The 22,733-nt window shown below is 42.4% G+C and overlaps 1 protein-coding gene across 2 annotated transcripts in view; it reads right to left on the bottom strand.

Annotated features, from left to right (window-relative positions):
- TUFT1 (tuftelin 1) overlaps nucleotides 1-22,733 on the bottom strand; it is a 33,004-nt gene that overhangs the window by 10,091 nt on the left and 180 nt on the right. The window contains exons 2-6 of one of the 2 annotated variants that reach the window (XM_054563036.1): nucleotides 7,976-8,050; nucleotides 7,471-7,572; nucleotides 4,350-4,436; nucleotides 3,726-3,815; nucleotides 2,171-2,236 (exon numbers count right to left, since the gene is read on the bottom strand). In XM_054563036.1, coding sequence (XP_054419011.1) covers nucleotides 2,171-2,236; nucleotides 3,726-3,815; nucleotides 4,350-4,436; nucleotides 7,471-7,572; nucleotides 7,976-8,050 — 420 coding nt within the window. The remainder of the gene's footprint in view (nucleotides 1-2,170; nucleotides 2,237-3,725; nucleotides 3,816-4,349; nucleotides 4,437-7,470; nucleotides 7,573-7,975; nucleotides 8,051-22,733) is intronic. The other variant, XM_054563037.1, reaches the window with a different exon arrangement.

Raw genomic sequence — 22,733 nt, 5'->3', positions numbered from 1 at the left:
TTGTCCAGACCACCCTCACAAAAGAATTCACATCACACAAAGGGTAAGTCAGTCTAAGGCACCCAGGAGTCTGAATCATTCAAATGAAAACATTCTCTCTTCACACCCTAAAACCTCAACTAGCCTCCTAGAATTTGGTTATTTTAGGACACAGTAATTTTTATACATGTATCAACTGACTGACAGATATGTTTATGCTGCCCTCAAGTGTGCATCCCGTTTCCATCAGACAAGCTCTCTGAGGGCAGATACCTTGTTCCTCTTTGGACTACAGTTTCCTAAAGGCAAGGACTGTGCCACACCCATCACAAGGGGTGAGTCCCAGAGGCACATCTTTCCTTGTTCTCTGCACCTCACAGAGATGGGTATACAAAGGGTTACTGATGGATGAGCAGGTTGAGGGCAAAGGCACCCAATAAGCCCAGGAATCTGAATCCACGAAGGAAAAGGTGTCTCAGTGATTTTACTGTAAGTGTCTCCAGCAGACACACCCAGTTGTGGGTTGGTGGTTAGGGCTGATCTGGCATGTAGGGTCTCGCCCCCGTCTCTGAAGCACAAGCATCAAACACCTCGGTTACCAGCTCCCTGTGAGTCTGACAGAAAAACCACTCCCCGGCTTGCACTGTGGGAAGCAGCAGCACCTTCAAGGCAAAGCACAGTTGGGAGGAGGGCAACTGGGTCCCTGCCGCTGCATTATTACTTAGCACCATGGGCCTTCATTTCTCTATCTGTGGACCAGTCAGAAGACTCCTTTCCACGCCCTGCCTTACAGACTGCCTCAAAAACAAGATAGTATCTGGTAGGAGTTGGACCTCGTAAAAAGAAAGAGGCTGAACAGATAATACCAGGTGTCATTATAACTTGTGGCCGATAGCACATTTACCAACTATGGTGACTCAGAGGAAGAGAAAAATCCACACTGCAGCTCTGAGGAGAATCACAATACTCCAAATCTAGGATTCAGCAAGTGATACCTAGTCCATTCCCCATAGCTGGACCTACGCTGCTGGGCAGGGGGGAGCAATAGCTCCTGGAGCAGAGTTATGATGTGTTTAGTTCAAATGGTGTTCTCAGAAGATTATGTAATGACATGAGAAATGTTCATGAAGAGAAAACTTTAAAAAGGGGAATTAGAAAATTTTAATGTAGGAGTTAGAAACAACCAATGAGATTCTAACAAAGCAAAGTAAATAGATCTAATAATACGGGGTCGGGTAAAAAGGAAAACAAGGAAATACAGCACAAGCCCATCATGAAAACTGAAAACACATTTACTAAGCTTATTTAAATCATATATTGAATATATTAGAATGAGTACAGCCATGGAAGGAAATACTTTGTTGTTATTCAAAAGCATGAGGTAGATTTACATGTACTAACATGAAAAGAAAGCTATATTATACTCTTCAGTTTAAAAAAATTAAAAAGGAAGTAAGGAATTATTATTTATCATGACCCTATAATTTGTGAAAAAATATATATATAAAGTACAGATACATTTATACATGCATATATGGTACATGTGTATATAACATATCACATGCATATACACATATGCTATTTAAATATGGTAGTCTGTGTTTTTAAACACTCTAGAACAGCGGCCCCCAGCCTTTTTGGCACCAGGGACCAGTGTTTCCACAGACGGGTGGGGAGAGGGGCAGGAGGCGGAGCTCAGGCAAGCTTCTCTTGTGGCCAGGGCCCTAACGGGCCACGGAACGGTACCAGTCGGTGGCCTAGCGGTTGGGGCCCCCGCTCTAGCACACTTGTACTCACCTTTGGTTAAACATTACAGTAACTTGAAGAGCACATAAAAGTCCTGATGTTCAGTCCCCATCTCCGACCAATTAAATTACAGTCTCTAGGGATGGCATACACACATCATGTCCTTTGAAGCTCCCAAGGACATTCCAACAGGTAGTTAAGGCTGAGAGCACTGCTCTAGAAGGATCTACCCATTCCAATCTGTTAACAGCGGGTACTTCCAAGGAGAGGGATTCAGGGAAAAGAATTTCTGTTTCATTTGTTTCTCCATTGTTTGAATTTTTACAGCAAGTGAGTTCAACTCTTATATGTAGTGAAAGAAAAAGCAATAGATAAAGGGGTCAGGGAGGCGGCTATCTTGCCTCCCGGCTAAGCAGTAGTTACCATTGTTTTCCTTGTCACCTACCTCAGGGGGGCTGCTGCACAGGGTCGTGGGACTTGGACTAAAACCGTTTGGCTTTTCTAGCACTGTCTGTACAAAAAAATAAATAAAATTGGTAGTGAAAACAATCCCAAGCAACAGACTTCAAAACATTATTCTTCTAAGATCTCAAATCTTAGATAGATAGATAGAAAGAGAGATAGATAAGGCGATTGAGGGGGACGGAGAAGAGGAAGAGGAGGAAAGGGAAAGGGAAAAGGAAGAGAAAAAAGGCTCCCCGTGTTGTGTGGGAAAATGGAAAAGAGAGGCGTGGAGAAACGCGTGCCACCTTCAGAAGGAATATTCTGGCCTTTTAGGGAAGATGAAAACTTCAGGCAAAAACCTTTCAACAGACTGGAATATATGCAGGCCCACTCCTTGCAGCCCAGGGAACACAAGCAGCTGCCTGCCACAGAGATACTCCCTTGCCCCTTAGGGATCCTGACCAGGTTTGACAAAGCATAAATCAAAAGGAGAAGCAGCATTTTCTGCAATTCTTCCCAACCCACAACCTCATTATTTATCATATGAATGCTGGCTGTGCAAACAGGGGGCCTGGGCTTTTGGGCCAGTCCCTGAGCAGTGGGTTCTTCAGTCACCTGATGAAGCACCTCCCACCAACCAGATGTGAGCTCAGGCAGTGAAAGTCCCACCTTCAGCCAAAGCAAATGCATTAGTAAGACTCGGCCACATAGCCAGTGCACACCCAAGCCAAAGGGGAACTTGGCTGGTACTAGCTTCTAGGTCACGCTTCTCCTCAGGAGACTGAGGGCAGGGGCTGCTGGAGAAAGACCACCTCACCCAAACCAAATGCAAGTGAAGGAGAGACAACTCAGAATCTAATGGAGAATGAGGATGAAGTCATGGAAGAGACAGTTCTACTCTCCTGAGGACATTTCTATCCTTAAATTTTAGAAAAATTAAAAAGCAAGATCCCAGGAGTGTCTATGCCAAGAAGTCTTCTCCCATTAGTTCAGCTGAATAAACATTTACTGATGACTTTCTGCATCCCAGCCCCTCTGCTGGGTGTGGGGATGCAGAGATGGGGTGAAGCCGAACCTCAAGGAGCTTCCCCTCTCAGTGTAGAAGCAATGATATCACAGAGAAATAGCCGGCTAGGACCGGGACTTTCAATTTACACTACAGGTGTCACCCAAATTGAGGAAGATCAACTTATCGGTTTGGATTTACAGGTGACTGCTTTATAAGACACTGCATTACAAGAAGATGGATCACAGTGGGTTCAGTGAGATCCTTACAGATATCAGGCTTTGCAAATAACTTAACAAAAATTTCACTTGTACAAATCCAATTTTTGGACAGGGTTTTCGGAACGGGTGTTCTCACCCAGGGGCTGAGATGTGTGAATGTCGGGGCCCCTCTGCTGGAGCGCCTTCGCGTGGCTGAGAGGGCTCGCAGAAGCCAGTGTCACCTCGATTCTCTCCTTTCCCAGCAGCACTGTTAGATTAGGCACCCACGGGGTGACAGGCACATCCCCTCCTCCTCAGTGGGGACCCAACCAAGGACCATTTCCTATTACCTGTATCTCCTGTCGAGGGTGAGACTCTCCTAGATCTCTGTCAAGCTTACAGCTTATATCCTCCCGCAGCTTCTGCAGGCAGTTCCTGGCCTGGGAGGGGAGGACAAGGAGCTTCAGCTTTGGGAAAGGAAGGAGAGCACACCAACTCACCCACCTTTGTGCCCACCCCCAACTGTACCCCTAGGAGTCAGGCACTGTTCTAGGCACTGGCAGGGGGAAGGAGGGTCCCCAGTCCCTCCTACACAAACAACAAAATGAGCAAAATCACTGACCCAGGTAGCTAACATTCTAGTTGGGGGGACACACAACACAAAAGACAAATAAGTAACACGTGTGATATGTTATTGGCGACAGGGCGAAAGTTAGGGAAAGCTGGGGAAGCGAAGCTGGCAAATTCAGATAGGATGGCTGGGGAACAGTGCTAGGCACATAGTATTTAATAAGTCTGGCTGATTAATAAAAGGGTCAGAAATTATATTTAACACATGATGGGGCACAGTGGCACTTTGAAGATATGAAGGGAGCAGAACGGAGAAAATCAGAACCCACAAAAGAAGGGAGGCAAAAAAATGTGAGATTTAAAGAAATGACCAAGTCATTTTCACAGAGAGAAAGAGTGCCCACCTCCTGGATGTACTGGACCTCACTCTTCAGCTGGTTAATATTCTTCTCATGGATCATCTTGTCTCCAGATCTCCCCTTCAAGTACACCTGAAAAAAGGAAACAACACTATTTAGTTCAGAAAACTCCAGTTAAAATAATTCCACGCAGGTAGCCTCAGACTCTGCTGACAGAAGGGTAAATTGCTACCACCTTTCTGGGTGGCAATTTGGTGATCAGAAGACTTACAACTATATTTACTCTTCCACCTATCAAATCTACTTCTGGAAGTTTATCCTAATGAAATAAATTTAGCTAAACTGGCATAAACTTATATATATAAATATATAAATTCAAGGAAAGAGGATTGTAAAGGGAATTTACATTTTTCTCTGTATACCATGCTTGAATCTTTTACAATTATTTGTGTTATAAGAGACATGTTATGAAGTTAATAACATGTTCAGCAAAATATTGTTTATGGCTGCAAAAATAGAAACAGACAAATGTCTAACAACAGGGGATTACATAAATAAATTATGGTATCTCTACAATAGAATACTATGCAGCCATTAGAATGCCAGGTGGACACAGATATTATAAACTACAATTAAATTGGCGAGGAGGGGCAAGCAAATTACAGAATAAAGTCTATAATACAATTCTATTTTTTGAAAAAATACATATGCATAGAAAAAAGCCTGGGAGGATATACAATAAAGTGTTTGTTAACAATGGTTACACTGATTGAATTATGGGGTAGTTTTATTTTTTTCAAGGGCCATGCAATGACTTTGAATAAGAAAGGCACCCGGATTGCAAAGAGGTTATATGTGTGTGTGTGTATATACACACACACACACACACACACACACACACATATATATATATATATATATATATATATATGCCATGGTTATATATATAGAATACCCTAAGGAATGCCATGGTTATATATATAGAATACCCTAAGGAATTCACTAAAAACCTACTAGAACAAATAAAGGAATGCAACAAGGTTGCAGAATACCAGATCAATATATAAAAATTGCCTTTAGTTGTATTTCTATACACTAGCAATGAACAATCCAAAAACGAAATTAAGAAAACAATTCTATTTACAATGAAAAAAAAAAAAAGACTTAGTCAATTAAGCAAAGTTTAGATTTATATTCTAAAAATTATAAAACATTGTTGAAAGAAATAAAAGAAGATCTAAAAAAATGAACTAACATCTTATTTTCATGGATTGGAAAACAATATTATTAAGATAGTAATATTCCCCAAATCCATCTACAGATTCAACATAGTACCTATCAAAATCAAAGCTGGCTTCTTTGCAGTAACTAATAAACATCCTAAGATTCATATGGAAATGCAAAGGACTCTGAATAGCTAAAACAATCTTGAAAAAGAATACAATTACTGCAAAGCTACAGAAATCAGAGTGAGTAGGACTGGCATAGGGGTAAACATGTAGGTCAATGGGATACAACTGAGAGTCCAGAAATAATAATATAATAAAAACACAATCAACTGAATTTGACAAGGGGGCCAAGACAATTCAATGGGGAAAGAACAGTCTTTTCAACAAATGTTTGTAAAAAGAGAGCTCCACATGCAAAAGAATCATGTTGACCTCCTTCCTCACACCATCACAAAAATTAACCCAAAATGAGTCATAAATCTATTCATAACAGCTAAAACTATAACTCTTTGAAGAAAATATAGAAATAAATCATTGTGGCCCTGGGTTAGCCAAAGCCTTCTTAGATACACCACCAAAAGCACAAGTCACAAAAGGAAAATATATATAATTTGGATTTCAACAAATTAATAGCTTTTGCTTCAAAGGATATCATCGAGAAAAAGTAAAAAGAAATACCATAGACTAGGAAACATATTTTAATATTTCCAAATCATATATCTGATAAGCATTCAGAATATATAAAGAATGTCTTTATGTAATCTTCGTTACACCTAACCAATGAAAACCAACTGAATTTTTAAATGGGTATAGGATTTGAGAAAATAGTTCTCCAAAAAAATATAGAAATGGACAATGAACATATGAAAAGATGTCATTAGAGAAATGCAAGTTAAAACCACAAGATACCACTTCACAGCCATTAGGAAGGCTATAATAAAAAAGACAGAGAATAACAGGTGTTGGGGAGGACGCAGAGAAATTGGAACCTTCATACATGGCTGGTGTGAGTGTTCGATGGAGTTTCCTAGATTTGGGGAAAAATCTGGCAGTTCCTCAAATGAATAAATGTAGAGTCGCCATATGACCTAGCAATTCTACTCCTAGATATATACCAAGAGAACTGAAAACATGTTCACATGAATATTCAACTGGTATACGAATGTTCATAGCAACCTTATTCATAATAGCCAGAAAGAAGAACCTACTAGTACTCAAATGTCCACCAATTAATGGATGGATAACAAAATATCATATAGATAGTTATGTAAGCGAATATTATTCAGCCATTAAAAGGAATAAATATTGACATGTCACAACATGGCTGAACCTTGAAAACATGCTAAGTGAACGGCGCCAGGCACAAAAGGACACATGTTGTATGATTCCATTTATATGAAATGTCTAGAAGAGGCAAATCCATAGAGACAGAAAATGGGTGATTGCCAGGAGCTGGAAGGAATGACCAAAAACGTCCTGGTATAAATAGTGGTGTTGGTTGCTCAACTCTGTGAATAAATTAAAAAACACTAAACTATGCACTTTAAGTTGGTTTTATGGTATGTAAGCTGTATCTCAGAAAGCTGTTGTTTAAAAAGAAATCCCCAAAATTGTTTTAATTTTTAAAACTAAGTTTCATTAACACACCTCCCAGTTGCCTCCATAACCTCAGCGCCAAAACATGGGCAGTGGACAGACACCTAGAAAGGTCATCCCACCCATCCCCCGTGGCTGGGGCCAGGTCGCACTGAAGTCAGTACAGACAGACTGTGGTCTCGGTGCTTAAGATTTTTCTAGGAGATAGTCAGGAACTAGCACCACAGGTCTGGTTCTTCTAGTCAAACCATAAGCTCCCTCTGGCAAAGTCAGCCACTCCCTCTCACACGCAGTAGGGAGAAAGAATGAGGGGAGAAAGCGTGCAGGTGAACTAAGCTTACCTTAATGATTTCCTCATGTCCGTCGTTGGACTCCACCAGTTCTGAGGCCAGAGAATGACTGGCTGAGTAGCCAGAGACCATTGCACAGGTCTTTCTGCCCACCTGAGAGAGAGAAGGACAAAGAAAAGTGACTCAGGAATCTTATGACAAGCACAGAACTCTTGCATCTTGACCAATGCAGAAACCCTCTCCTCCCAAGACTTGAAGGATTAGTCAGACTTTCCCTCCAAAAATTCATTTCAGAACCTCTACCAGAAGCCACAAAGCAGCAAGAACGCCAGACGGGGAAAATTAGTAGAAATCGCTGGTTAGTTTTAACTTTAGTGGGCATCTCCCCATCCTCCAAAGCAGGGCACCCTGCCGAGGTCAGCTGAGTGTGCCTGAGAAGAAACGCTCCCAAACAGCAATAGAGATGGCTCCCAGCAGCCCTGGGATGAGGGGACAACGGCAAGGAAGGAGAACTGGCTAAGGGGAGGAGGCCTCGCCTCACCAGAAACCTCCATACCTTCTGGGCTATATGTTCAAGTTCATCTCCTGTCAGTTCACTCTGGAGAGTCAGTCTGAGAATGTCCATGCTGCCCTAATAATGACAATGACAGCAACAGTAACCTTTACCTTTAGTCTACTACCAGTACAGGTGCACTAACAGACAAGAAAATCTGAGGTCTGGAGAGATGGCATTAGTTTGTCCAAGATCAGGCCACTCCCGGGTGGCAGGATGTCTCTGGGGCCTCTTTACACTGCACCAGAGATGGCACAGCACACTGCTCCACGCAGCTTCAGAGGGACTACTCGGATGACAGAAAGTACACTGCGTGGACTCCCCTTTCTGCAGCCCTGAAGAGGGCACCCTGAATTAGTCCTCTCCCACCCAGAATTTCTGCGACTAACAGCCAACTAAGAAGTTGTTGATGCACTTTACAAGACAAGGATAGCTTTCTTGAATCAAACTGTTGGAAGGTACCTGAATCCAAACCCCTGCTCTAAGAGCCACACACAAATTACCCAAATGAAAGCTTGCAAGATAATAGGTATTTATCTAGAGATTAGCCCAATTTCAAAGGAAGAAGCAGATATTCTTTTATAACTCAAAGAAGGTTTAAAAACCACATAGTGAGGAAAATAGAAAGCCTGAGAGGGAAGCCATGTGGTAAGAGGTAAAGTAGGGACTGGAGATTTGGGAATATAACAACACTGCGAGACAGTCAGCAAGGCAGAATGGACCAAACCCTGCCTAAAACCTACGTGATATGTCGAGGTAGATGAGAGGCTTAGCCACGCTCGGCCTCTGGTTCCAACCAGAAAAACCAGAGCGTGGACTAAGTATCTCTGACGATTCTCCCAGCTTTGATACTGTGACAGCATGAAGGGGGAGTACATACTCCAGGCAATAAAGAGCAGGGTGCTGAGCTACCCAAGGATAACAGTGAAGTCATCTGGTCATCCCCTGCCTTGAAACCCAGAAGTATAAATGCCATCTTAGCCTCGACAGATTTAAGGACACCCTCTTAACCCTCCAAATGTCTGTTGGAAGGAAAGGAGCTGGGAGAAGCTTCTATGGCAGGCAATAGTCCTTATCCAAGAAAGAGCAACTTGGAGAAGAAATCAGTCTCTGTGGTGAGACACTTAACTCTCAATGCTCTCACTGTAAAATGGGAATACTACCATCCACCTGAGGGGTTTTTGTTGAAGATTAACTGAAAATGTGTGGAAGTTGTTCTCTGCCACATAAGATGGAGGTACTTGGATAGCAGCCTCCCCCCACTGCTTGGAATAAACCCAAATTTAGGAAAGGCTGCAAAGCCACTCCCACACGACCCTTAAGCCTCCCCAATGCTGGCAATGTAGCTGGTTTTACAAAAACATTTAATTACTACAAATAAAAGCCAGACCCTCAGTGCGGCACGGAAGGCTCTCCGCGGCCGGGGTCAATTCACGGCTTCTGCCAGTGCTCATCCGATACATGCTTTCCCGCTTCAGTGACTTTGCTCTCATCACTCCCTTTGTTTTTTCTGTCCTTTCTCCCAATTTTCAGCTGGAGCATGGGTAAGTCGCTCAAGGATTCACAAACAAATGCCACATCTTCCATGACGCTTCCTTCCCTCCCTGAGCTCGCTCAGCATCACAGGGCCTCCTGTGACACCTGCTCCGGCCTCTTAGTTATATGTGTTCTGTGAGCAACTGCCCCTTCCGTTAACTCCTCGTGGGTGGTCGAGCGCATAGTGAGTGCTCCATGGAGTCTAGATCACGAGAACATTACAAAAGAAAAAAGAGGAAATGATTTCAAAAGAGCCAGAGTGGCTGCCAACTTTTCCCCAGGACACAGGTATGCACTTTGATTAAAACATCATCTCCTCACACCTGGAGGCAGTGGGAAGAGCTGGGCATCCCAGCTTGTACATGAAACGTTTACTTGTAATACTCCAAAACTAGAAATGACCCAGATGTCCTTCAGTAGCTGAATGGCTTTACAAACTGTGGTACATCCTTATCATGGAATACTTACTACTCAGTAATAAAAGGAACAAATTACTGATGCATGCAACAACAATCTCCAGAGAATTATGCTAAGTGAAAGAGGCCAAGCACAAGAGATTACATAGGGTATAATTCCATTTCAGTAAGATTCTTGAAATTCCAAAATTACAGAAATAGAGAACAGGTTAGTGGTTGTCAGGAGTTAAAGAGAAGACAGTGGAGGGGGGGCATGGGGGGGGCGCAGAGGGGAGGAGGAGGTGGGTGTGGCTCTAAAAGGACAACTGAAGTATCATGTGCTCAGGGAAATCCTCTGTACCTTGGCTGTATTGATATCAATATCCTGGTTGTGTATAGTTTTGCAAGATGTTACCACTGAGGAAAACTAAGTAAGGCATACAGGAGATCGCTACTGTTTCTTATAACTGAATCTACAATTATCCGGGGGTAAAAAGAATTAACACTTTCAGAGACAAAAATTTTAAAATAAAACAAAGAAAATAATTTTATAATCCCTACTACCCCAAAATAGCCAATCTTAAAATGTTAGTGTATGCCTTAAAATTTTTCTATGTGTATTTTTAAAAGGCATACCACTGTATGCAGTTATATACTTGCTTTTTTCCCCTTTACTTTCTCATCATTAATTTCCATCACATTAAACATTCTTCAAAATTGGATTTAAATGGCCACTAGTAGTCCTTTGAATAGATTAAAATAATTATTCAACCTACCCCCTTATGAAGGTGATTATCAATTTCTTAATTCTTATATTTTATTTTTTTATTTAGAAACATATTTTGAGAAAATGAGATGATACACAACAGTAGCTAGATCACTATCAGATTTATTGCCTGATCCATTTTCTACAGAGCCCAACTTGACCTCCTTTCATCTTTACAGAAAAAGAATAGCATTTGGAACAGTTTGACCTTGGTTCAAATACTGGCTCTGGCTTTCCTTTGTTGTGTGTAGAGGTCTTATTCTGCCTCAGCCTTAGTTTATTACTTGCTAAAACAGAATATGATGCTTAGGTGAGAATGTAGTGACTTACATAAAACTCACTGATACACAAAAATATCAGTTTCTCAAAATTTGAAATAATGCTCCCTTTCAAAAATATTTTCCATAAGCCTATTTTATATGCTCATAGGTTAATGTAAAAATGCCTTGTTATGAAAAAGATGTATATTAACTCCTACCTCATACCATATACAAACATCAATTCCAAGTGGATTGCTGAGTTAAATGTTAAAAGCAAAACAATAAAGGCTTTATAGGAAAACACAGAACAAATATCTTTATGACATTGGCAAAGACACAAATTTTCTTATATATGGCACAAAAAATTCCTCTCCAGAAAACAAACAGGACTATATTAAAATTTAGAACTTTCGTTCATCAAAAGACACCATGAAGAGAGTACGTGGTAACCACAGAGCAGAAGCTATTCATTCTACATATATGTAACAAAGGGTATTCAGAACATATAAAGAATGCCTACAAGGCAAAAAAATAAAAAATAAACAGCTAAATACGATGTGGTATCCTGCACTGGATCCTGGATCGGAAAAAGGACCTTAGTGGGAAACTCAAATAAAGTCTATAATTTAGTTAATACTGTGTCTGCATTAATGCGTTAATTTCTTAGTTATGACAAACATACCATGGTTATTATATAAGATGTTAATGGAGGAAACTGGGTGAAGAACATACAAGAATTTTGTGTACTACCTTTGCAATTTTTCTGTAAATATAAAATGATTCCAAAGTCTTAAAAAAAAGTTTTCTTTTAAAAGAGAGAAAGGGGTAGGGGAGAGAAGCAGCGAGGGGAGGGAAAAGAACAAGCGAGAATGCCCAACAGAGAAGTGGGCAAAAAATACCCTTAATAAATACATCACATAAGAGGATATCCTAATGGTCAATAAACATAAAAAAAGGGTTCAACCTCATTAGTCATCGCCATCAAAGAACTAGAACTGCAAGGTAATAGTACAAAATACCCATAAGAATGAAGACAAACAAAAACCCCCAAGTGTTGGGGGATTTGGAAAAATCGAAACTCAAACCCCGGCAGTGGGGTTGCTCACTGTCACAATCACTTTGGAAAATCTACTGAAGATGAACATACGCATGTCCTGTAACATAGTAATTCCACTCCTAGCTATCTGCCCACATGTTCCCCATAAAAACATATACTACTATGGTCATAATAGCATTTTAATAGCCAAAAACTAGAAATTACCCAAATGGTCATCCAAAGTAGAATGGATGATTTCGACGTTGCCATACAATGGAACATTGTACACAAAAAATAATGAACATGCAACATAGATAAATCTCAGAGAAATATTAAGCAAAAGAATTCAGATGCAGAAGTACAGTATATGATTCCACAAATATAAAAAGTATAAAAACAAGCAAAACGAATATACGCTTTAGAAGTCAGGAGAGTTAGCTACCCTTCCGGGTGGAGGGTAAGTAATGCCTACAAGGAGACAAGAGGGGCTTCTGTGGTGCTGGTAATGATTTGTTTCTTATCTGGGTGCTGGTTAAAGGAGTGTGTCCAGTTTGTGAAAACTGCTTGACTGTACATTTATGATATATGCACTTTTATGGATGCATATTACTATTAAATAGAATGTTTTTTTTTAAGGCAAACAAAAATGAAAAACTCCTAATTGTGGCATTAAAGTCCCCTCATTGTCTATACCACATGTCTTGGCTCCCACCAGTAAGTACCTGACCTGTACCCTACTCTCTAACTTTCCTAACCCAGTTGTAGAAAGGCGTCCAATCCAAAGCTCTCCTTCTGTGGATTCAATCTTCTAATGCAAAACATGCTCCTGCCTCCCCACTGGTGTTTTCTCCTTCCAGGTCACCCTCCCTTCCCGTGCCTCCTTGGAAAACTCCCACTCAGCCTTAATTTAAGCTTAGCTCAGGCATCCTTTTTCTGAGGATCCTATCCCAGGACTCCTAAGTCAGAGCCTGCTCCCTGCATACCACATATCCTACACTATTTTTTAAAATTTTTATTTATTGATTTTAAAGAGGGGGGGCAAGAGAAAGACATCAATTTGTTGTTCCACCTATTTATGCATTCATTGGTTGATTCTTGTACGTGCCCTGACCAGGGACTGAGCCCACAACCTTAGCATATCAGGGCAATGCTCTAATCAATTAAGCTACCCAACCAGGGCCTAAACATCCTATGCTATTAACACTGACCACCCCATCCCCCCAATTCCTTCATAACTGTGTGTTTGTTCATCTCCCCCAATGAAATCATGAGCTCCATGACAGCACTGAGAGCTTATTTAGCATGTGCCCGGCCTAGAGTAGGTACTCAAAAAATGTGTTGCATGGATTGGGGTCAGGCATTTTCCCAATTCCCTTTCTTTTAAGACTCCTCAATGCAGAGAAGCAGTATAGAATACTGAAAAAAACAGGCACGAAAAGGAGAGGGATGTAAGGGGGAAAATGAGCAAAGACTAAGAAAGGCAGCTCTAAGAAGAAATAAAGGTGACAAATGGATATATTAAGATGCTCCACCTCACCAATAATCAGAAAAATGCAAGTCAAAACAATAATGAGTTATCACTGGGGGGAGGAATTTCATTAAATTTATAGATTTAAGAAGTGTAAAAATAAGGCATGTAGAACTATGCTTACAGCAGCATTGCTTGCAATGGCAAAACACTGGAAACAACCCAGATGGTCCACTGACAAACAAATGCATGAATAAACTCCGGCGCATTAGTATAATGAAATACAGCTGTGAAAATAAATGAACAGCTACATGCATCGACATGAATGAATCTCAAAATTCATGTTCAGTGAAAAAGTAAACTTTTCATGGTATACATGGTAAATCATACCATGTATATAAAATTAAATATATGTCCAATTAAGCAATATATTACTTGGGCATGTAGTAAATATAATAAAAAGGAAATAAACATAAAACTCAAGAGAGCCATCATTTCTGGGCAGGAGGCAGAAAGTTAGAATCTAGGAGGGACCCTGGGGGCTTCGAAAGTATTGGTAAACTGGGCATTCAGTACACAGGTGTCCATACAGATGAGTCGTCTTTACTGCTTTTCAATAAAGCACCTGGCTTTTCTTCATGTAAATCCTGCAGAAATACTATTTTTTAGACCAACTAAGTGGCAAATATTAAAGATATTGATAATTCAGGACTGGTGAGGATGAAGGGAAAAGGACTAATCTCATACATTGTTGGAGACAATGTTAGCTCATAAAACTATTTTTGGAAGTTAATTTGACAATATTAATAGAGTTTGCATATATTGTAAATCCTATGACCCAGTAATTTCACTTTTAGGAAATATGCCCTATGCAAATCCATGTACCTATCTGACCAAAGATATATGTATAAACTGTTGACTGCAATCCTGTTTATAATAGTTAAAAACTGAATAGAGCATAAATATTCTCGACAAAGTGAGCGAGTGAATGAAGCAGTATGGCAACATCTATACTATGAGATACTACACTGCTGATAGATAAGCCTCTACAAATCAACAGGAGATCTTCAAGATATATTAAGTGAAAAAAAGCAAGTCACAAATTAATTAATAAAATATGCCTTGTCATTTAAGTATATATATATATATATTTTTCATAGTAGTAGTAATTGCCAACTCCTAAATATGCAGCAGTTACTACATGCTGAGCCCTATTGGGTCCTGTTCTAAATGCTTTACATATATTAACTCATTTAATCCTCACAGCTATATTATATGGTAGGGTTTTTTTTTAATCAATATCCCTATTTTACAGATGAGAAAACTGAGGCACAGAAGTATCTTGCCCAATGTCATATAACTAGTAAACAGGAGAACAAAGATTCAAACCCAGGCCCTGTGGCTCCAGAGTCTGTATGGCTAACCAGCATGCCACATGGCGTTTCTTGAAAATAAGCACATAGAAAAAGCACCAAACTCCCATACTCTAAACTAGAGAAGGGCAGAAGAGTAAAGAGACTTTCATTCCGTATACTTTCATTGTGTTTTAAACTTGAACAGCAAGAATGTATTCATGCCACACTCCTACAATAAAATATATAAATAAAGAGAGGGGAAAAACTACTAAATTTGGAGTCAGAGGTGAGGTCTGAGTCCAACTGACAGCTATTCATCCTTTAGCAAGTCACTTTCTCTTGCCTCAGTTTTCTGTCTGCAAAATGGGAATGATAATAACTACTCTGCCTTAGGGTGAAAGTGCTTTGCAAACCATTAATCACTTCACAAAGGTGAGACAGCATTATTTTCCCAAGGAGCTCTGGGAAGCCTTCAAGGGAGAAGGGTGAATGAGACAAACTGTCAAAATGGAGCCTATAAATAAACCTAGGGCTCTCTCTGACACTTCATCCTCCACAATCAGAGAGCCCAGCCAGTGAGGTTGGACACCTCACCCCACGACCCCAACCCAGAGCCCAGGAGGGAAACGCAGGCGCCTCTCTGCTTGGTGCCACTGGCTGTTTTATGGAGCAAGAGTGAATGTTTGATGGGCTTCAGAGAGCTTTCGGAATACCCAGAAATGTCTAGCAGGGTGGTCCCCACTGGGGACTCTCTGAAAGGCAAGGTACAAAGTGGAGCATTCTTCTCCAGGGGGGAAAGAAAGGATCAGAGCTAATCACAAGGTAAGCAGCCTCTAACTCCAGAAATAGTCTTGGGGAGAAGCCCAGCCACCTCCAAATTATAGGCAGCCTTTCACTCTGTTCAAACAAATCTCCAGCTGTGTGACTCACTGGGCAGAGCAGAGCGGGGCCGGGAGGGGTAAACGCATAGCTGAGGGGTTAGGATCTAGACGCTAGGGAGATAAACAGGGAGGCCCCAGAGGTTCTCACATCACAGGCTCAAGTGAACAGGGAAAGATCCATGGAAAAAGTCCAGGTTTTCCCAAATCCCATTCCCCAGGCTTCGATGGGGGGCCATGAGGACTGGGTGGTGGATGAGGGCCGAGGGTGTTTCTGAGAGAAAATAAGGGAAGTGGAGACTGTGCCCCCCACCCCCGCAGCTGGAAATCAGCATCCTTAATGCATCTTCCCCCAGTAACCCACTCCTCCTCCATCACTTTGTCCCTAACTTGTCCCATCCAAATATATGTGGTCTCTGAAGCTCCTGCAGTAACAGCCACCTCAGTTGTCCCACTCTGAGAAATGGGAATAGTTACTCCCTTGAAACACTGGCTCCCAAAAGGCCAGGGGGAGGAAAACACCAATAAAGTCAAAGAAGATGACCCGATGGGATGCTGGGGGCCTACCCTGTCTCTGCTAAGACTCCAACCCACTCTGCTTGCAGCTGTTAGGTGCCCTCAGTCCTGCCTCCTGCAGAGCTCTCTGGGCCAGAAATGGCCCTTTATTGGTTGAGTGCAACACAAAGAATCATTCCCACTCCTTCTCACAGATTAGCCAACAAAACAGGTGTTTCGCTTTTTGTCTGGCTACATGCCCAATACCACAGGCTGCACATCCCTTAGGCAGAGGGCTGATAGGATGATTGGGAGCTGAAATAGGAATAAAGGAATTAGGATGGCACCCTGAATGGGGCAGGCCTTCCCATTAACTGGAGCCCTGGACAGAAAAAGCTGGGGCCTGGCAGGGAGAGTGTATACACAGAGGAAGGTGGGCTCCCAAACCCTCAGCTCTGAAGGAGACACCCTTTTGCTGAGCCAGTCTCGATCCAGGAAACCTGCCTGATGCCCAGCCGACATGGAGTTCCTCGGTGCCTCCTCCCCTCAAAGGGCTTGCACCAGGGACCCCGCCCTCTCTAGTTTCTATCTTATTTGTGATATTTTGCTTTTGTGCCCCCCATTTCCTTTTTCTTCCTTCATCTGCCCATTCCCATCCTACCCTATGTTGTCTTCTCCTCTTCCTGCTTCCTCAGGCCAGGCTTAAATCTGGGTCACCAACCTCCTTAGTACATACCCATTTCCCCAACTAAACCTCCCCACCCCTAGGAAACAAATGTATTTCACAAGACTCTGCATAACCCAAAGAAGCATATAGCAGAGCTAACAGCAGGCAAGGAAGCTTGTCCCACCTGCTCTGAGCACACGTGTCTGGAACTGAAACCATTTGAGTACACACATACACATACACCCTGGAAAAATGTGGGCCAATACTGGTGCCAAATGCACGGTGACTGAGTAAGCCTCCTCTCCCAGATCCTCAGGAAGAGCCCAGGATCCCACAAATTCCTGGTAGGCTTGCAGATATCAGCTGCAATGCCCCTGGAAGGAAGAAGCTGGCAATGAATGAGGGAGATGAAATGGTGTGAGGAGGAATTTATGGTGTGAGTACGGGGCGGGTGTCATGAGTGGAAGAGCCAGTCACCAAACTTGAAAGGTTCCTCTGCCCACGAGTTTCTTCCCCACCCAGGTGTCACACAGCCAGGGCTTCCACCATTTTAGAATTCACTCGTTCATTTGGTGTAAGCACCAAGGAATCCAGATGAATCCTATTTTAAAATGCAAATATTCTGACCCAGTAATTCCACTCCTAGGTATTTCTCTTGGAGAGAAATGTAAACAAAGGTCAGCACAAAGATATGTCAACAAATGTTTATGGCAGCATTATTCATAGATAAATATTAGAAATAACCCAAATGTCCACCAGAGTTTATCCATGATGAATATGTGATAATGTACCCATACAATAGAGTATTATTCAGCCATAAAAAGTAATGAAGTATGTATTGATTCATGTTACAACATGGATCAACCTTAAATACATCATGCTAACTGAAATAAGTCAGTCACAAAGAATCACACATCAAATATCTAGAATAGGCAAATCTGTAAAGAAAGCAGACTGGTGGTTGGGGAGGGCTTGGGGCAGGAGGTGGGCAGGAAGGACTGCTAATGAATCGGGGTTTCTTGATGGGGTGAGGAAAATGGTCTAAAATCGACGGTGCTGATGACTATACAACTCCGCGAATATACAGAAAACCACTGCCTTATACATCTTAAATGGGTGATTTGTACAGTATGTAAATCATATCTCAATAAAGCTGTTATAAAAAATGAGGTTCAGAAAAAGCCTTCAACAAATCACAACTTTAGTTACATACATGTATTAAAAACAAAAAAAAGACTGGGGCTCAGGGAAGAGTTGGTATTAAACTCATTCAGCTTTCTGAGGTACTAAAGGAAGGACACCTATTCCAGGGTAAAGACAAAGGTGCTGACTGTAGCATATAAAAAAATCTCAAATCCAACAAGGCACTGAGAGAACCTCTGTGGCCAAGACTGATCAAGATAAAAAATAAAAGAGAATGAAAAAAAGTGCATATATCTAAGGATGGGAAACACTGATAGATTATTTAAAGGGAATCACCTTATCAAAGAGCCCAGAGCCCATCATGGCACACCAGCTGCCCTGCCCATGGTCAGAAAAAGGAGGAGGAAAGGGTCCCGGAGGGGGATGCCAAAATAGGAACCTTGACCATGACTCTGTCTAAGCCAGTCCTGGCTGAGCAGAGACTAGCAACGGTCACTCAGGTCTTCACCCTGGGTCTACCTACAGGCTACTTCTTATCTTCAGGTGTCTCCCTCCTCTGCTGGCAGAGGAACCAAGGAAAAGAAAACAAACAAATGTCAACATAATGAGATGGAGCAGACCTTGACCAGACCAGTGAGTTCCCAGACTCTTCCTCTCTCCCTTGGCCAAAGGTATCAGGGGAGCCTACAACAGTCTAGTCTAAGCCAGTAAGTAGCAAATAGAAAAAAGTAGCTAGTGCCTGAGCATTTACCATGGGCCAGGCACTGTGCTTAATGTTTCCTATGCATTACCTTATTTAATTTCTACAACCTTATGAGAAGGGCGCAATTACTATGCCTATTTTAGAGATGAGGAAAATGACACTGAAGAGATTAAGTCATTTACTGAAGTGACCTTGGGCAAGGCAAACGTCAAAGACATGACAGCCCACTGGGTCAGAATCCCAAAACCAGGCTCTTAACCACACGCAATTAACAAAAATCATAGTTTAGCCAAAAATTGTGATGTAATTACATTAAGAGGATGGGAAAAGAAAAAGAGAGGGTGTAAGGGGTGGGAGTATAAACTTTCCTATAATGCCTACAGCAGGAAATCAACAGATGCCTAAAACCGATAGTTCAATAAATATCATTATAAGCATATTATTTAGAAACATGCGGTAAACACCAGACAACAAAGTTAAAAGTGTTGAAAGTGGTTATTTCCATAGAGAGGGCTTGAGGCAGGGAACTCCTTGCTATTTTTCTTTTAAAAGCCTTTTGCTATTAGAGCTTTATGAAATTATGCCTATTTTTTTCCTTTGAAAAAAGTGATTTTAAAAGGAAAAGGAAAAAAATCAGAGATACGGCCACCAAAGTCTAAGGCAGTGAACATCTGCTGCTTTTGCCACACAGCTTCCGTCCTCCACTGACAAAAGCACTTGGGTTTTGCTCTGGAGAATCTCCCTCCTTCACTGGTTAACTTGATGGGCCTGTCATCAAGGGACCCCATTCCCCAACCAAGAGGGTCAGGGGGCCAATGGCACCCTCCTCCTGGAATCTTGAGCAGAATGGCAAAAAGACCTAAAACAGCTGGAAGCAATTGACCTAAAAGTAGAAACCCTCCATCAGTTCCTCCCACCCACGCAGGCCCCAGAGCTCCCTTGGTTCAGACTTTTTAAGCTTTCCCTTAAATTCCTTCAGCTGTCCGTTTCCTTCTATTAAATTCCTCTCCTGCTTAAGTTAGGTGGAGTCACTCTGCTGCCCACACCCAAAGGAACTTAAAGGAAATATCTAATGTTTGAGGTTGACTTGTGCTTCTATTTGCAAGTATAACTATAGTTGTTTGCAAACTTTTAACCTAAAATATACATTTTACATCACAATCCAGTACTCACACATATGTACACACACACATAATAAGTATATATATATAGAACTGAAACAAAAGTTCTGCCAAAAATGTCTACCCTAACACTCTGAGAGTGTTCATTCTATTCCTTTTTTTTAAGAGCAGTTTTAGGGTTTACAACAAAATCAGTGGGAAGGTACAGAGATTTCCCATATTTCTCCTGCACCCATGCATGCACACACTCCCTTATTATCAACATCATTCACCAGAGTGGTACTTTTTTTTTTTTTTTTTACCAAGGATGAACCTACATTGACACATCATAATCACCCAAAGTTGGTATTTCCCTTTAGGGTTCAACTCTAAGAAACTGAATGGTGTTACACATTCTATGGGTTTGGACCAAAGTATAAATACACATTATCCATCATTACATCAGAGTATTTTCATTGCCCTAAAAAGTCCTGTGTTCTATCCATTATTCACCCCCTCATCCCCAAAACTCCTGACAACTACTGATCTTTTCATTGTCTCCATAGTTTGGTTTTTGCCATAATCTTATACAGTTTAAATCTATTTCTTTTCTAACACTGGTTCTAACCCACCAAGTTGATTTCAGTCCTGCTGGTGGTTATGATCTGCAGTTTGAAACATACTGGTTCCTGATACCTGCTGTATCTGCCTCCAACAATTAAAAACAACCCAGAGAGTATACGAGCCATATTTCCATGTCCATGTGTGGTACACTAAGGCGCATGTCCTGGCTGCTGGGGAAACACCAACAGAGTCCCAGGGTCCCGACTCCCACTGGAACACAGATTGACTAAAACATCTACACTGCTAACATCAGAAGAAATGTGTGTTTATTTACCCACTCATTTGCTCATGCGCTGAGCACTCATTCAATGGTGTGAATATATGATAGTTCCTGGGGACTGTCCAGAGCCATAAATTCTGTCTGCAGGCTGGCTCAGAGGAGAGGAATCTGGGACAAAGCCTGTATCATGATGGAGTGAATGTTTACCATCTTCTTCCTCTTAAGAGCTCAGGAATGTCTCCAAGATCAGATCTGAGCAATGATTATTTCATTCCCACCTTTGAAGTAAAATAACTCTCAAGTCCAGCCTAGGAAGAAGGAATACAAGTGATATTCTGTCTCCTTTGTTCTACAGGTCTCTTGTTAGCTTCAAACTATGGTTAGAATTCCTTGCTGAGGATTTTACTACCAACTTCCTACCCCACTGGACAAGCAGCAAAACATCAAGGGATGAAAGAGGGTGTCAATTCATTCAAATTCATCTTAACACCAATGTCTTGGTCTTAAGACCTTTCTGGATCTCTTCCTACAGTAAGCAAAAAGAAGCACAAATGCCCCTCTCCTGTATTTTCCTCATACCCATTGCACTGCCTCAACCATTCCAAAACAGTGAGCAACCATATCAAAACAGTGAGCAAGAGCATGGTGTAGGACTTGGGCCTGACACAATAGGGCATGGATTTTTACGATCTCTACAGCATCCCATAGCCGGGGAGTGGCAGGCCACAGAGGCTAGGGACTAGGGGACTGGGATTGGGCAGGAGCAAAACCTATATTGTAAGGTGGAAGAAACACTCATCACCTGAATGGAGAGGGGACTGTGAACAGTGGTCATCTCTACCTAACTTGAAGTGAGAAACAATTCTATAAATATCTTTTTTAATCCTCACCCTAGGACATTTTTTTAATGCTTTTAGAAACAGAAGAAGGCGGAGCGAGAAAGAAACATCTATGGGAGAAACATCAATCGACTGCCCTCTCATAGGCGCCCCTACCGGTCCACGGGAGGACGCTTCAACGAACAGGCCAGGGCTCTGCAGGCAGTCTTGGAAGAAGGGCCAACCTAGGTGCAGTTGGCTTAGCTTCCTCAGGGGCTTGCTGAGACAGGAAAAGGGGAAGGGAATCACATGCAGAGTGGAGGGAGGAATACAAACTCCGCATCATCTTGGCTCCCATTCCACTCTCACCCACAACAGCTTGGAAATCGATGAAATAGTACACACACCATTCTGGGTTAAGTTACCTAGCAGAGCCTAGAAACCCTCAGCCACAAATTACCTTCTTCTGCCTCTCCGAGGGGAAAAACCAAAAGTTAGGCTAAGGTGGGAGAAGGGCACGGACTGGAAGCAGGGAGTGAGGGGAGCAGGGCAGATCGGTTAGCACCGGAGAACTCCCCTCTCTCCCCCATCCTCAGTCCGTCCACAAATCCTGGCGTGGGTCACTTTCCTTCCCTTCTCATCCCAGGTTCTGGCATCTCCTTTCTGGGGGATTGGATGCTGGAAGCGGAAGCAAAACCAACAAACGGTCCCAGGAAGCTATCAGCGGGCCGGCAGGGGGAAGGGAGCACGAGAACTGGAAGGGGGAAGGAGAAATCAGAGTAGAGAGGAGACCTCCCAGGAGACAGCTCTGTCCCCCCCGGCCAATCTCGGCGTACTTGGAGTGCCACTCGCCCCCATCCACCAGTCCAAGCCCTAGGATTTCACTCTCTACCCTTTGTCTTGTTACTGATTACCCAAAGTACCGAGAAGTTCTTTGAAGGGCTGCTGAAATCACCATGACCTACAGAAAAGCCTAAGCCCCTTCGTCGGGACCCAGAGTCCCAAAGAGCCGCAGGGATCTCGTCCCTGGAGCTCAATCTCCTACAGCAGAATCTACGGCCCACAGGACACCCGCGCCGAGTCCTGGCAGGAGCCGCAGTGTCCTCCCCAAGAGCAGGAACGCCTGGAGTCCCCGAGCCTCAGAAAAATCCTATCCCGCGACTGCCCAAGAACCCCACTGCCCGTCGCGGGGCGGGAGAAAAGAGTAAGGAAGCGCTGCAAGGAACTGACCCAACCGAGCGCAGCACCAGGTGATGTCAGCGAACTCGCTGCGGGGCGTCAGAACGGCGGAATTGGT

This window comes from Pteronotus mesoamericanus, unplaced genomic scaffold (assembly GCF_021234165.1).
Source record: "Pteronotus mesoamericanus isolate MK-2021 breed Mesoamerican mustached bat unplaced genomic scaffold, CSHL_Meso_final scaffold_705, whole genome shotgun sequence".
NCBI lineage: Eukaryota > Metazoa > Chordata > Mammalia > Chiroptera > Mormoopidae > Pteronotus > Pteronotus mesoamericanus.
The sequence above is the reverse complement of the archived record's forward strand: the minus strand, read 5'-3'. Positions and strand labels throughout refer to the sequence as shown.